Genomic DNA, 16,111 nt, shown 5'->3' with positions numbered 1-16,111 from the left:
CAAATTCTTTGTGGCAATGGTCAAAATAAAGCACATCATTCACATCTAAATTATATTTGTACTACCCAAGAATATCTAGTACTTGACATGATGAAGGTAAAGGGGCAAATGATAAAGGATTTTTTATCTCAGAGCTGGCAAGCACTAACAGCAGCAAATGCAAACACAAAACAATGCTGAAAACCTACACTCAAGGATTTTTAGATTCCTTTCTCAATATATTAATAAAATGTCAAAAATCACTAAAATTTATACAGAAATCCAAGCATGTCACCAACAGTATGCAAAATCACTATTCCTTCTTATTTGTAGTGAAATGTGCGTGTATCAAATCCTCAGGGACAGCATTGGCTGTGGATATTGCTCCCTGAAACACCAATAAAGGAATGGTAATTCTTTCCCCTATTGGGAATTATCTTATTATGGCTAACACAGGTTGGAGAACAAATGCTGAAAGTAATAAAGAAATATTCTGAATCTCACAGCTAGGGGAAAGGGAGCCTCAGTAAATTATTTCTGAGCCAACAAGAAATTATTCTATTTTAGGTTCAACACTCATCATTTTAAGAAAAAAAACCATCTTAAATTACATGATCTGAGAAATAGTCATTTAAAATTAACCTGAAGGGTAAACAAAAATGAAGACTTTCTCTTCTAAATGTCAATTACTGATTAGCTTTTTAATTCAGGTGTATTGAACAAGAGCTAAAATTATCAGAAATTTTAATTCCAAACACTCCAGAAAGAAGAGCAGCTGGCCTACTTCATCTAACACTTTCAGCAACTGCTGGAACAAAGGAAAAACAGAAAAAGAGGGAGGGGGGGGGAAAAAAGTAAAAGATCTGGTTGGTGAAAAATATTTCCTTAGGAATCAGTGATACGAAACTGAAATAATAACTGCAGCATGTCATGTTGGAGAAGGCCCATACAGAATAAATATTCCCAGCTAAATAAAAAAATTCCAGCTACATAAAAAATAGGACAAGAACACAGAAAGAACTGGAATTTGCAGCTGGAATGTTCCCACACATCAATGGGCACATCTCTCTCTCCTGTATAAAAGTTGGTCTCTTTGGGTTTTGTAATCTTTCCATATTTTGGGGGGTTTGATAGTGGCACTGAAAGATCCTGGGAAGGGCTGGGGGCAGGATGTGGGCTCTAAACGGCTCCTGTACAGGAATCTTACCCAAAAACTGAAGCATTCTAGAGATACAAGAGTAGCAGAAAAACAGCAAGATTTCCTTCCAAACGTGCTCCAAGGCAAGTGGAAAATGTCACCGCAGCTCTAAATTCTCAGAATGAGGAAGCTTTAATTAAACATATTTTCGGGCAAGTGAGAATGGAGGTCACAGCTCGACAAAGCGACTGGCGCATACGTGTTGGCAGAAATTGTCTCCACTCCCACACCCAAATTTGCCTCCAGAGGAAAATGAAGCATCTCTACAAATCCAAGGTGAGGTTACATGGGAGACAAATCCCCTCTGGAAGTGACATGAAAACTCTACTCTCCTCATTTACTCCTCCCTCCAAGAATCAGAGACCCATCACACGTTTTTTAATGCTCACAAAAGGTAATGTAAAAATCTTCAAAACTGTGGGAGAAAGAAAGATCCATTCCACTTCTCACTGCACTTATTCAATACTGTCATTTTCCAGCCCTCTTGGACAAACAGAACCCTTCAGTTGCAATATTTCTCCTACCTTATCATCAACCCTGAAATTCATTACTTCATTAAATAATTCATTTCAAGACATACACCATTCTATGGATCATGGTTGAAGAACACTGCTCTACATCACAAAAGCCAAAAAACATAAGGGATTGTGTTTTGAACACTGAGGATTATTATTATATCTCAGTTGCTTGAAAATGAACTTTTCCACACAGTTAAGAGATGTATAATTCGTAAAAATACAGACTTATATAGTAAGTGCATAATTAATTGTCTGGCCAACTCTCTTGACACAGAATATCATTTTTCAGGGCAGGATTCTTTTTAATTATAATATAAAGTCCTGTGCAAACGGAAAACCTTAAGTTTACCTAATAATGAAAATTTCTGGATTTGCTGCTAACTGCAGGAAATGAAATCTACAGTTAAAGTTCTCTAAAAATATCAATTCAGTGCTAAACAGTAATTTGCAAAAGTGAACATATTGCATAAATCCCTGGTGACCCTTATCCTTTGAATTCCATGGGCTCTCCAGGCTTCCTCATCTAAAGATGGAGATAAAATTGAAAAGAAAGGCATGAAGTGAGTAATTGAAGACCAAATTTGGGCTTTTGGGCCAGCAGGGCCATGGTTGCTGTTGCATGTAGGAAATACACACACTCCCAAAGTCGAAATTCCAGACAAACTCTTCTCATTAAATTCATCCAAGTTATTTTAAACTAATTAATCTACCTAGTGATTCACATCCTGCCTTACAGGCTATGCCAAAGTTAACTACAGTCCTTAGCCTATCAAGCTAGGGAACCAAAAGGAGAAATACACTATTTCTGTGTTTCCCAAGGTTTTGAGGCATCTGAAAGAATTATAAAATCACTGCTTGTGCTGAAAGCCTGTGTTGTGACATAACACTACCTACTAGCAATACCTTCTACCTAGCAATAGGTAACACAAACAAGAAGCAGAAAAGGAAGGCAGAAACAATATTAAGAAATACAGAAAGTCAGGAGCTCTAATTGTCCTCCATCCTGTGCCAGTGCAGATCAAGAGTACTGTCATTCACAGGGTTTCAACAAAATTACATTCAGCATGGAAGAAAAGAGAATTCAAACGCGTGACTGGAACATGCCTGACTGAGCTAACCATGAGCTCCTGCCCTGTAAATGGAACAGCACCTCTCTGCAGTCTAGCAAGAATCTGTGGGCATTTAAGCCCCTGACAGAATGGGGGAGTCAAGGTGGAAATGCCATTAATGTGCAGTAAACCTGTCATTCTCTTCCTGGTTCTCTGAATCCTTCTGAGGATAGCCAGACCTGCACCTGAAACCATCATAGGAAATGACACCAATGCAGAAGACTCCTGTTCCTAAGTGTCCGTGTAAGTAGAAGAATATCTGTTCAAAACATTTGGAAAATACTTCAAATGATTTCTTAATCACATGATTTTTATATTTTATCTTATTGCTAGTATTCTCATGAAAGCAATTCTTTCAAGATTCACTTTAAGGACAACAGAATCTCTACATCAAAGAATTCACAAAATCTTTCCAAGAATTTTTTTTTTTTTCTTATGTGCATATTAAGAACTGACAGATACATAACCAGTGTATCTCATATGCAGCAAGAAATACAATGAACTTCCTATAACTGATCCAGAATCATTCAAAAGTTACTGACTCTGCTTTTAGGATTTTAGTCATAGTTCTTTACAATTAGCAAGCAGATACTTAAGTACCCAGTCTGTTTAATTTCTAAGATTAAACTTGTCCATATCATAGTATTTTCTCCAAAACTTGTGTAATTTAAAAGGAACTCAGAGAAATCATTACAAAGTTCCTGAATTTTACCAGAAATAAAGACATAAAAAGAGAATTTATAGCTCTGAGAACAACACAGTCATGTTGTTTTACATGATTATTGTTATTATTATTATCATTAGGTTAATCTTGAATCCGCCACGTAGAGCAGTGCATTCCAAACCATGTCCATTCACAGGGCTGACAGTACCAACTTTGTGTTCAGCATCTGAACACCAAGAGCAACATTAGCAACATTTTCCAGTTGGGTTTTTGCCACATTATCTCCCTTAAGATTGAAGTCACACAGCTAAAATTACACAAGACGCTTTAAAAATTACCCACATCTTCAATGACCTTTGCTGAAATAAAGGGCAATAAGGATGTAAACTGTACCAAAAAAAAAAAAAATCACACGACTCTGACTCACATGTTAAACTTCTGTTGAGGCACAGATCCTGTTAATTTAGTGCTGAGCTCTTCACCCCAGTTTTATACCAGTTTGGGACACCAGTGGAGTCACACTACCTTTCCTTGGTCTTAATGCTCTGTTCTTGCTCACACCCTGAGGATCATTCCCTGGTCTCAGAAAAGCAAGTTAATATCAAATCCCAGTAACACAGATATCACCACCAGAAAATATTTCAGGTCACTATTTTGATGCAGAACTGGTTACTTCACTGCACTGCAAAAAACTATTAACAGAAGACTTTGTTCCTGTTATATATATGATATATATCCATATATTAAAACCAAATTACATGTTAAGATACTACAGGAATTAGTACCATTAGCAATTAGTTCATCAGTGGCCCAGGAAGCAGAAAACAGTACCCTGGATAAAGGAGCAGAACCAGAAACTTCTGCCTCCTACTGATGAAATTTGAGCATATTTCCCCTCTGCTCAGATGCTGATGATATGGCCTGGGCAGGCATAGCTTTGCTGGGAGCCCAATCAATCAACAAAGGCCCAAACAATTGAGAACAACAACTATTTCTACTTAGAGCAGCTAAGGGAGCAACAAGCAACCTGAAAATCTGTGTCACAGTCAGGCACAGCTAGAGCAACTGGAAAGGTTTCTATTCAACGACATCCTCTTCCCCCAATTATTTTTAATACTGGCAACCCCCAGGCATTATACCTCACTGGCCATGACTTGTAGCAGTGGTGCTGTTCTCTGAGCTTTCCCATTTTTCACTGTTATTCTGAGTTTGCACAGAGATATTTCACCTGTCACACAACCCTTGCTGAATCAGTTTCCCACGGGGAGATGTACTGAAAGGCTTTGAAATTAAAATTCTTGCCATGTCATTTAGGAGACACTGACCAAAAGTACCACCTCTTGTCATCCCATGCTCCAACCTACATTCCAGGCAGAATTGCCAGGTATGAAAATCCTTTAGGTCTGTGTGTGTGGCTTTTACCCTGCCACCAGTCATCCACAGCCCGTGCCTTGCCAGATACATCCTTCAAACTGTTGGTAGTACTTGAGTGCCTAGATGAGTGAGAACAGCCACAGGAAGAAGATTATCCATCCATATCTATAGATCTGATTCCATATATTTTCCCTCTGTGACTGCATTTAAAAACATTAAAAATTAAGAAGTACAATATCGTAAAAATCATGAAAATCATAAAATGCAAATCATAAAAAATGTTCACCATCCAAATATGCGACATGTAGCCTCATGTCAGAAATAGAGCCCTCTCTTGTAGGTGGAACTTGTAATGATGAAGAGTGAGATAGAGATGACACAACTTTTAAACTTTTATTCCTACTGAGAGAATTATTAGAGTATTTGCCCACAATGAATTAGACGGAGACATCCAAGTTAACCTGAATTCACTACCAAAAATTCACAAAAACGAGTGTTTGAATTACAGTTGTAACCTCCCTTTTCCCTTCTCCTTCACTGAGTCAGAACTATATATTTCATTTTCTCACTGAGTCAAACTAGAGCCATCTTGCAGTGTTTGGCCACAGACAAGGTAAGAAGTTGTCCCTTAGCTGACCATCACAGCAGGATCTTCACCCACCCTCACCTGCCTCCTCTCCAGCCTCACTGGCACATGCCCCATGCTCACTCCCCAACCCAGTTCTGTCACAATGTTTTGACTGGGTTTAAGAACTGACTACTGAAAGTGTTTAAGCTAACCCAGATCATTTTGACAGAACCAGGCTGGTGAACTCCATGTGCTGTAATGCGGGCAAAGCTGGGGAGGCAGTAAATTATGAAGACTGGAAAAGAGGGCAAGCAAAATGCAAAGAGAACATGAATCACCTGCAGTCAAACAATGCACCTGGCTGCAGCTCAGTCATGGGCTGTGCTACTCATCTTCACCCAGATTTCAATAAACTGCTGAAGACAAGCTTCTGGAATTGCCCAGCTCCTTGCAAGTTTCCATGAGAATACAGGACCCAGCGGGTCATCTGCACTGCTAACAGTGGATACCAGATGGAATTCCATTTTGGCTTTTTGATTTTCCAGCTCTGCCTCCATCTCCAGGTTGAAAGGAAGGAGTTTTGGTTTCTGCGTGGTGCTGTGTTGAGAATGGCACTTGGCAGGGTGAATCCTCAATGTGAAAGGCTGAGCACACAACCAGACCAAACTTCACAAAGGCTGAAGACAAAGCTCTGAGTCAGGTTGTGCACACAACAACTGAACTGAAGCCTCATTTTATTTGAGCACATTAGGAAGAGCCTTGTGGCAGTGGAACCACTGCCAAATGGTTTTCCCAGCGAGCAGCTTGTTAAGATGAGTAGAATTTAATAGCCAGTACTGAAAGGAAGCAAGCAGGACAGGCCAGAGCAGAGCTGAGAGAAAGGCCAGGGGAGAGCTGCCCTACAGGCCAGGTAGGGGCGGCTTTCACAGCCAAAAGAAAGCAGAGAGCAGGAGAAAAGCCCTTTGTGATGCTCCATGGTGAGTCAGTCTAAAAGCCAGCTCTTTCACCCAGCATGCTCCCCTCACCTGTTTCATCCCTACTACACATACATAGCTCTGGAGTTGGAGGCAAGAGCTGGAAGACATTAAAATATAATCCAAAAATATTTTTTCCACGCTGAAAATAAAATACTGAAGTCATTGGAGTAGTAAACTGTGGAAACATCCTTCTCATAAAATTCTAGTACATTCATTAAGCCCAGAGAGGCCTCCTCTCTCTGAGTGAACTCCCACAGTCCTGTGTAGAAGTTTTAAGTGATTACGCTGCGAGAGATTTGGGGTCAAACCTATAAAAAACCCATATTTAAACTCCAGAAGTAGACTAGACTCCATCACATAAATAAAAAATGGTGCTGGAAGACCAGGGCCAGTATGTTCAGCCAGGAAGGGAAGGCACCTGCTAGAGCTCCACAGAGTTCAGTGGGGCTGTTGGAAGGAGACACTGCAATTCTCAGTCCCACGTGCAGGGCGGGGAATAAAAAGAACATTTAAAAGAACAGGGATCACCTTACCACTTCTGGAAGCACCCTCTTTGCAAGATCATGGATGGCTTTGATGACAATACATATAGATGACAGCAGGAATATGACACCCAAGATAACACAAGCCCTGGGGAAAAAAACAGAGAAAAATACAAAGAAATGTTAAGAACATATCTGAAGTTGCCAACTCTTCCAGGGTAACAGAGAGAATATTAATAATAAAAAAATGAATATTAATAATAAAAAAGTCTTAAGGAGCTAAAGATAGAGGCTTAAATTAAAGAACAGAATGAAACATCCAGTTCCTCTCCCATTCTTAAAACCTGGATTATGTATGAGAAGACAGGCCATACCAGATGATGTTCTTTTTTCTGATGCTTCAGGGAGAAAGACCTGCCACCACTTCTGCTCCTGATGATTTATCACAGAGTCCTCTAGGGATGGGCTGTTTCTCTGTGTTTGTTTGTTTTGCTAGGATCTCCCATTAGAAATAATGAAGGGAACTTCATTCTCCTTACCAAGCCAGCAGAGATATTTGGTAAATGTGGTCAGTAGCATAACAGAACCTGGAACAGCTGTTTCCTCCCCTTTCCTCCCCAGTCAGGCGTGGCGTGGCTCAGGAACTGGTCCACAAAAGCTGGCTGACTTGCCTAAGGCCCCTTGCTGAGCCAGTGACTGCTTGACATAAAATACATGAACTTCCTGCAAGGATATGCTGACAGCCATTCTGAAAGACAAGCTTTTCTATCCCCCTCGACAGGCTTAAACCACCACAGCCCCAAATCTGTGAGCTGGACACTCTGGATCCCACTTCCTGCGGCAATACCCACCATTGGATGCCTGCTGGATGCATCTCCCCTTTCCCTCAGCACATCTTTTATTCCCTGCACACTTCTGGGGAAGACAGGCAAACATTCCCTGAGGGGAATGCCCTGACCACTGGCTGGATTTTGTTCCCACATAAATCAGAGAGTTTGGGGTTATCTCTGTGGACTTGCCAAACACCCAAGTCTTACAGCAAATATTTTGCAAATTTGCCAGCAGATACAGAACAGTTTCAGCAGTCTTGATCTGTTTCTCTTATTCTCCAGCTCAGTTTTACTGTGGTAAAAGAATTCCTATCCACCTACTTACCCAGAAATAGCTAAAGTAGATAGAAGGAAAGGAAGATGATAACAACAGTGACAAGGGTATTAATAGCAGAAAGAAATGCAGTCTGAGGTTTGAATAAGCATTCAGTAGTCATATTTAGCAAGCCTAGCTTCTTCTTTATATGCTGGCTTTTGGAATCCACAGCCATGCAAAATTCATGAGTATAGTACTTCAAGCAAAAAAATACATGGTTTTTGCCTTCTTGAGTGTATTGATTTATCTGCAAAACCACTGAAACACAACATTGTACTGTATCTTCTTTTAATCTCATTTGCTAGAAAGAAATAATTTCTAACTAGCCTGCAAATCATGCAAAATTCAACTGCAAATGTAAAAAATAACAAAATTAATCTGAGAAAATGTATTACATAATAAACAAGCTGCAATTGGTTATTGTAAGCATGCTCTACTTTCACTGTACTAGACCACAAAAATTTTCATACAAGCCAGCTCACTTCCATCTGCTAAGAATCACTGCTGTGTGACTAAAGAGTGTTTCCAACTGCACACGAAGGGTGTTAGTGCCAAGGTGCTTGGCAAATGCAATTTCATTAATAACATTCAATTAAATTAGATGAGCAAACTGCCATTTCTAAACAGGTTTAAATCAACTCAGAACTACCCATAAAGACTAGTGAAAGAGGAGTGATACAGAAGTGAGGGTGGACTGACTGCCCTGATAGCTTTGTCCTAACCCTGGACTCACATCTCCACTACCTCTTGGAGATCATGTCCTCATTTTACAGCCATTTCTACCTGAGTTAGTGTCAGAGGTTCCCACTAAGAATCTACTAAACAGTTATAGTTATAATTGATCTGTAAAGCAAAAGAATTGATTGCTACAGGTTTGACAGGCAGCAGAAAAGCTCTAATAAAGAATGCATGAATCTGGAATCTTCTCCATCTCTTGTAATATATTGCTTCTAAAAATAAGGAGGAAGAGAGAAAATTTAGTCAAAACATTTTAAAACATAGTGTAAAAGCTTTATTTGGTTTTCAGAAACAATGAGCTTTCTGGAATCTTTCAGAATGCAGTATAGTTTGAAGAATAAAAGACTAATTCACAAAGAACAAGGTGAAGGCATCTCTCTGATATTCAGGCAACAACCAACTTTTAACTCAACTTTCAAAGTTTTTTTTATTTTTTTTTTCCTTAAAGCAATAGCATTTGGAATGCAAGAGTAATGAAAACTACAAGAGAATTTAATATTACAGATTTAACAGTGAAACCACCAAGTCTTCTTTTGTTTGCTGTAGGTGTTGGTAGCTGATCATGATCTGCCCAAGATACTTCTGGATGTGTTTTTGAGGCAGTATTTGTATGCAAAAATCCAAAATATTTTAGACAATATGAAGTGTAATTCATTGTATTAGAAATTACCTCATCATTCCTGTCAAATTTTCGGTATTATTTTGTCACAGATGAAACACTCTGTTAAATTGGCTGTACTGCAGCCTCAGTCATTGAGAGTGAAATCATTTAGACTCTCAAAACCATCACAGACTTTATACAGCTTTGGAGCTTATGTCCCTGCTAGATCAGTCCGAGTGGAATTCAGACTCCTGTATAATCTTAAAAACAAAAGCTTGATACTGGGAGCGCTACATCTTGACAATTTTCAAAAGATGTTTTCTTGAAAGCAGTATTACAACCCATTTATATTTATACAGCCCTATAAATACCCATTTTGTACTACAGCAGCTCTGGATATTTCACACCCATCAGAAGCAGATGAGTGTAACTGCATTACAGCACACACAGCTGCCACCTCACCTCTTCCATCACATATTCCCTGTGTGGAGCTCTAATAGACACAATTCCTCATTTTGATGACAAATTCTCAAAACTCATAAGGAAACCAGAAAAGGAAATCAATCACTGTAAGCATGTGATATTATTTTCCTTAATCAAAAATTTGTTGCTTTGCATAAGTCAATGGCTTTTAAGCAGGTAGCTATGAAAAGTACTGAGATTCAGGGGCTTCTATCTCCACAAACTCCATTTTCAAGCTGCTACTAGTAAGTTAGCACTTTCCCCCCTCATTTTATGACAGAACTAATTTCCTAAGGAGAGTAACTCCAATGATCTAATTTATTTGCATTTAGCAGATGCAGCAGAACAGCTTCCTAATTCATGGATTTAGCCTCAATTATATCTCATAGTTTGCAATTCTTTGTTATAATTCCCTACAGATAGTGATAAGACTAAAATTCTGTAATGTTGCCAACATAGAATTAGAGATTAATCTCACTCAGATTTCTATGGTGATTAATCTTCAACATAATGAAGGAATTTTACCTTTAGCATGCTCTTGCCACACTAAACACCCTTTTCATGAGTTGAGCCCTTTCAGATAGTGAGGCTATTCCTACAGGTAAGCAGCAGTCAGACTGATGTAAGACTGCAGGTTTAGATTCTTAGCTACTTGTTTGGTAAGATTTTATAAAAAATAAATCAATAATAGCAATGAAATTACAAAAATATCCTGAGTAACGAGCTCTGCTATAAACTACCTCAAAAGTGATCAGGAAAATGCTACACAAGGGTGACTGGAAATGGAGTTTTTTTCATATCAACTGACTGCTATGAAGCAGCCAATGCAAAAATTTCCCCTTCTCAATTATCATCCCATTCTCTTTCTGGCAAATCTTTACAGCAGCACAGTACCAACGAGGGTTTGCAATGACGCCCCTGGTAATTACTCCTCTCAAGCCAATCTGCTCTCATGCAGCAAAGGTGGTACAACAGAATTAAGGATTCAGAAAAAAAATAGTGATGCATATGAACACAATCTGCAAAAATGTGTTAACTTTCTCCTAAGCAGCTCACAGGGAGTTGTTTTGGGGCAGTGGAGGGGGAAAAGGGTCTCATGCACTTGATGGTTTGTCTGTTACAGCCTGGAAACTATTTTATCAACATGCTTCAAGTTCATAAAACTAATGCCTGAAACATGATGACACCATGAGGAATAAAACAAGTTTGTCAGGAGCAGTCTAATTACTTCCCAATTTTGTTCTGTTCTCCCAACTGTTTCACTCATTGCAGTATCCCAGATTAGTTGACCTGTTTTGATTAAATGGGTTATTTTGGAGTGGGGCTGGGGGTGTTTATTACTTTGACCAAAGCAAAGAGGCTCACAGAACAACAGAAGAGTCTGGGATGGAAAGAACCTCCAAATGTCATCTGGTCCAACCTTCCATGGCAAAGGGGAGCCTAGATGAGATTCTCTAGCACCCTGTCCAACTGCATCTTGGAAACTCCCCACAGCGAGGACTCTGCCACATCCCTGGGGAGGTTTTCCAGTGATTGATCGTTCTCACTCTAAAAACTTCCTTTCTGGTATCAAGAAAACTTGCCTTATTCATGGAAAACATTTTGATCATTTCAGCTGAGCGACAGGGGTAAACATGACAAAAAGAACTGGAAAAAAATCATTGTATAAACCACTAGGATTTGTATTCATATTCTTGAGATAGAAACTCTATTCTCACATTTGCAAAGCTGCCATCTAAACAAGCTTCTGTTCTTCATCCAATTCTCTGGCAGCCACAATGCTTTAAATAAAAGACAATACTTCTAATTTCTACATGTATTCTGGTTACCCTACAAGAGCTGGTTTAGACTATTTTAATTCTACATTTCCTTGTTTGTTAAGAATGTTACCACATTATATTTTCCCAAGAAAAATGAGATTTCCACCACGGATTAATATTGGAACAGTTTCTCAGAGAGGCTGTGGGGTCTCCATCCTTGGAAGTTTTAGAGGCCTGACTGGATGAAGCTTTGAGTGCCCTTTTCTGATCTCACAGCTCACTCTGCTCTGAGCAAGAGCCTGTGTCAGAGACCTCCTGAGGCCCCTTCCAACCTGCAGTATCCTGTGAACCTATTAATTTTTAGTCACAAAATCTTTAACTCTGCAGGCTCTGTCAAGATCTTTCAGTACTAATGACTCCTAATAGCCCACAGAAAAGGAAATGTTAAAATCTCTGCAGGTTGTTTTCACCACTGAAGTGGTAAAAAATATTACTTTGCAAGGAACTGTAACTTCATATTAAAATGAGCTGCAGGCCAGTAAGAGCAATACGAGCTCTAAGCCCAAGAGTAATGTGAGCTTCTTCAGCAAAGCTGGGAAAATCAGTTTTATGATGGATACGGAATTTAATCTTTGAGTAAATCCACCAATAAAAGCACTAGAGTTTAAGGAAGAAAAAAAACTATAGAATAATTATTTTAATAAAAACTGTAAAAGTGCTAAATCCTGTTTCCCTATGATTTCAGTATTTGTGGCTGACAGAGTGAGTATCATGTAGGGAATCACTCAGGGGAATACACATGGTATAACACGGAAGGCAATTGTCCAGGAGGTTTTTGCTGTCAGAAGTTAGGCAAATATTTTTGACCATGAAGTATTCATTCACTTCCTAATTCTGTATCTATGCTTTTTTTTCTCAATTGTCTTCTATGTCTAACCACGAGAGGAGCCCTTTACTATCTCTTTGCCCCGGTGGTACTCTTGCTTTCATTCTTCCTTCCCAAAACCAAACGGAAATTACATTCTGTGACTGCTCCTTCATTAATAACTTGGAACTTGCAATAACCTGCCCCACATTTCTTCTGGATGGGAGGCTGTCAGCCTGTTTAAACACAGCTAGGCCTGCCTTCATATAACACTGGTACTATGGCAGCTCTCATAGCCTACTTACAGTAGCCAAGTGTAAAATGCCAGTTACAGCCAGCCCAGGAATTCTCAAGTGCAGTCAAAACTGAATGTTGGAAGCCAAAGGATAAGGATTTGGAGGAAAAGGTTCAAATTTGCTCACCAAAAATGCTTTTCTGCTTGCAAATCAGTGGGATGTGCTTGATGGAGATGATGAGAAGCACAGTAGGGAAAATCTGTTGTCACACAAGTAAGGAACTGAGCAAGGGCCACTCCTGCCATGAAGGAAGGGTGTGAAAAGCAGCAGAGGAGAGCCCCAAGCAGCTGAGCTGGGGATGTCTGCCAGCACAGCAACAGCATCCCTGCACATAGCCCAGACACAGCAGGGGCAGGTGACAGCAGCAGCTCTGTTTTGGGGACTGCACCTCTGTGGCAGGAAGGGCCTGTCCAGTGTGCACACACTGTGCCACAGCCCTGCTGCTCTTTCCTTTAAATGGAGAAATCCAAATTACAGTGCAGCTGTTCACTAGCATTTGCTGCTGCTCTGCAACATGGTAGTCTAATTTTTCATGAGGGCGACATCCAGAACTCCGACAACTGTAACATCTGCCTCTTAAACTCATTTAAAGACTTTCCTTAAAAAGAACTAGCCACTGTGACATATTATGGTAATACACAGGCGAAAGATGCAATATCAGCCTCAGTCTTGAGATTCCTCCTTATTTGTCATGCTCTGCTGCTAATCTAAAGCTTCCTTGTGTCCAATTAGGCAGTTACATTAGCTACTGGTGTAGCTTCTGTTATCAGGTGTAGTTCCTGAAAAGGTTATGGACACCAAACTGTACAGAATCACAGCTGTTCAGGGTATTTACACCTGCCTGGTGCTGGCTGAGGAGGGAATGGAGTCAATTTAAGACTCTCTTTAAAAGGAACAAAGTGGGCTTGCTGTTCATCACACATGTTCCATAATCCACCCCCAACTGCCAGGATCCAGATCAGCATCATTACAGCTACTCTGTTTTTCTCACCATAAAAACACATAAGCCCAAACTAGATTACACAATAAAGAGAATACAAGTAATAGTCCAAACGACCACTGAAAATCAATTTTTCAATTATTGTGTTAGAAAAGTGTGCTGTGATGTCATGTGGTCTGTCATTTTAAAAGACATGGAGGGGAAATGCTGTTTATGTCTGAGACTCAGATCAGCTCTGCTAGGGAACCATTTCATGCTGAAAGTGCTACAGGCCTTCTAAAACTTTTATTATCCCTTAGGATTTCAACTAGTTGCTGCAGAACAGGTATTTACATACTTTAACATCATGCAGCTGAACTGGGGCAACATTTCCATAAATAATTTGATACTCCGGGTATGGAATATCTGCCAGAAAAAGCTAACAGACATTTCTACAACTGGGGGGAATTCGAAAACTCTCAAGACCTATTTTCCAGCTCCCAGGTCTGCACAGACTCTGCAGCTGCACTTGGAGTGCACCTGCCTTACAGCCACCCTCCTGGCTCCAGAGCACTGCTCCTCCCTTGCAGCAGATGATCAGAGACTCTGCCATTCCCCTGAACCTGGAAATTAAAGCCTTTTGAAAACTTCTATAATATTCATTTTTATGGTGATCATCAAATTCCAGCACAGAAAACATCATATCCCTGAGTTAATACACACAGGCCTATGTGTAAATACTAGGAAATGCACACAAATCCTGCTTAATCAACCACCAGTCAAGTAAAAGGAAAGGCTTTCATAGGTTTTGGATCTAGCTCCAGAAAAATCATTGCCAAGTCTACAGATGCCACAGTTTTTGAAACAGATTTTAGAATATATAAATATATATATTTTCTATTTCATATTTAATATAACTTGTATGTGCAAGGATTTTTTTGGGTGTGCTTGCACAACCATAGGCATAAATGCATTTCTGTCTGAGTAAGGGCAAAGTTTGTGATTGATTTACTATTGTCTGATTATGGGATAATGAATTTATGGAGAAATTATGCTGTTTATTAAATCAGCCATATGAAGCACCTCTTGTATCTAGCACTGTACCTGGATGTAGAATTTTGGCCAAATATTCCAGAAGAAAGAATGATTTAGAAGTTTTCAGTGTGGTTAAGAAGAAACTATACTTCTCCTCCTATAAGGCAGATATCCAAGCACAGGTGAGCACTCCCTTTGAAAACTCCTCACTGTGCCTCATTCTGCAGGAGAGACATGAAAATGTGGTGTGAGGCCAAACCCCTGGTAGCTGAGAACCACACACGAGCTGCAGAGGTGGCTTCTGAGCTGTTTGCTGTTTGCAGCTTCATGCAGTTGACATTTTTCCAGATCACTTAGGTATTCCATTCACTCATCACAAAAGAGCTTTGCCTCCAGCCACAGAGGTTTGCCCTGAACTGTGGGTAGGTGTGGATTTTGCCATCTGTGCTTCGAGTCTCTTTCATATGTATGGTATAGATAAAATTATCCACAGTTTTTTCAATGTGACTGATATGTTGGGTCTGAACCCAGAGGATTATTTTCATTCAACACTACCTAAATAGACAGTGCTCATTTAGCTGGGTTAACCAGTAGAGCAGAGCCAGCCCTCACATGAAAATTTAAATACAACAGAAATACTGGAAATTTGGGTGGTTTTATTTAATTCTGTTCACCAAGAGAGAATATGCCCTGGAACCACATAGATCAATATGTTTTCTTTTAGAATCAGAGGAAGAGAGAAGAGCCAGACCTAACTTTGCAGTGTGACAGTCATAAAAGATGGCTTCTAATTCTTTCAAGTTTTGAGCGTAAAAGTAGGATACATCACAATCCCCATATGGCTAATTGTAATGCACATATATTCAGTATAACTTCTGCAAGACTCCCCATGAACAGATACCAGGGTAAATATTCCCAAGTGGTGTCATTGAACATGAGCAAGAGAGAAAAAAGGGTTACAATTTCTTTGGAGGGAAAGGCTCTCTCTGTCTTAGGGTCTCATCACATTTTTTTCATGTGATTTCTCAGGTAATTTCTGATGAGGAGCAATGAAATATCTTTCTTAAAGATAGCTTTAAGAAGCTAAATAAAAAATTCCTGGATTAAGCTCTTATAGTTGTGTTCTTCTGAATGTCAAAACAGGTGAGAACACCCGTTCTTCCTCCCCGTAATTTAGGAACCCATTAAGAAGCAAATGCCCAGAGCAGGAATTCTTCACGGGGCAAATGGGCTCAGCATCCTGAAGGTACCAAATCCACTGCCACAGCTGAGGTGTGGAGATGAAGGTTAAGTTACAGGCACATAGCAAAGGTTTAGGTAATGTCACACATTTAGGTAATGTCTAATTGCAAAATGACTCTTTTCTTCTGGCAAAGAGCTTTCTCAGAAGCAGGTGGAGGCATGACAGATATCTGCACCC

The 16,111-nt window shown here is 39.7% G+C and overlaps 1 protein-coding gene across 2 annotated transcripts in view; it reads right to left on the bottom strand.

The window, feature by feature from the left end:
- TMEM163 (transmembrane protein 163) overlaps nt 1-16,111 on the bottom strand; it is an 87,924-nt gene that overhangs the window by 12,305 nt on the left and 59,508 nt on the right. For both annotated transcript variants that reach the window (XM_068195213.1, XM_068195214.1), the window contains one exon: nt 6,921-7,017. In XM_068195213.1, the coding sequence (XP_068051314.1) occupies nt 6,921-7,017 (97 nt within the window). The remainder of the gene's footprint in view (nt 1-6,920; nt 7,018-16,111) is intronic.

The sequence above is a fragment of the Anomalospiza imberbis genome, chromosome 7 (genome assembly GCF_031753505.1).
Source record: "Anomalospiza imberbis isolate Cuckoo-Finch-1a 21T00152 chromosome 7, ASM3175350v1, whole genome shotgun sequence".
NCBI classification, from domain to species: Eukaryota; Metazoa; Chordata; class Aves; order Passeriformes; family Viduidae; genus Anomalospiza; species Anomalospiza imberbis.
This window is presented reverse-complemented; position numbering and strand designations above follow the sequence as displayed.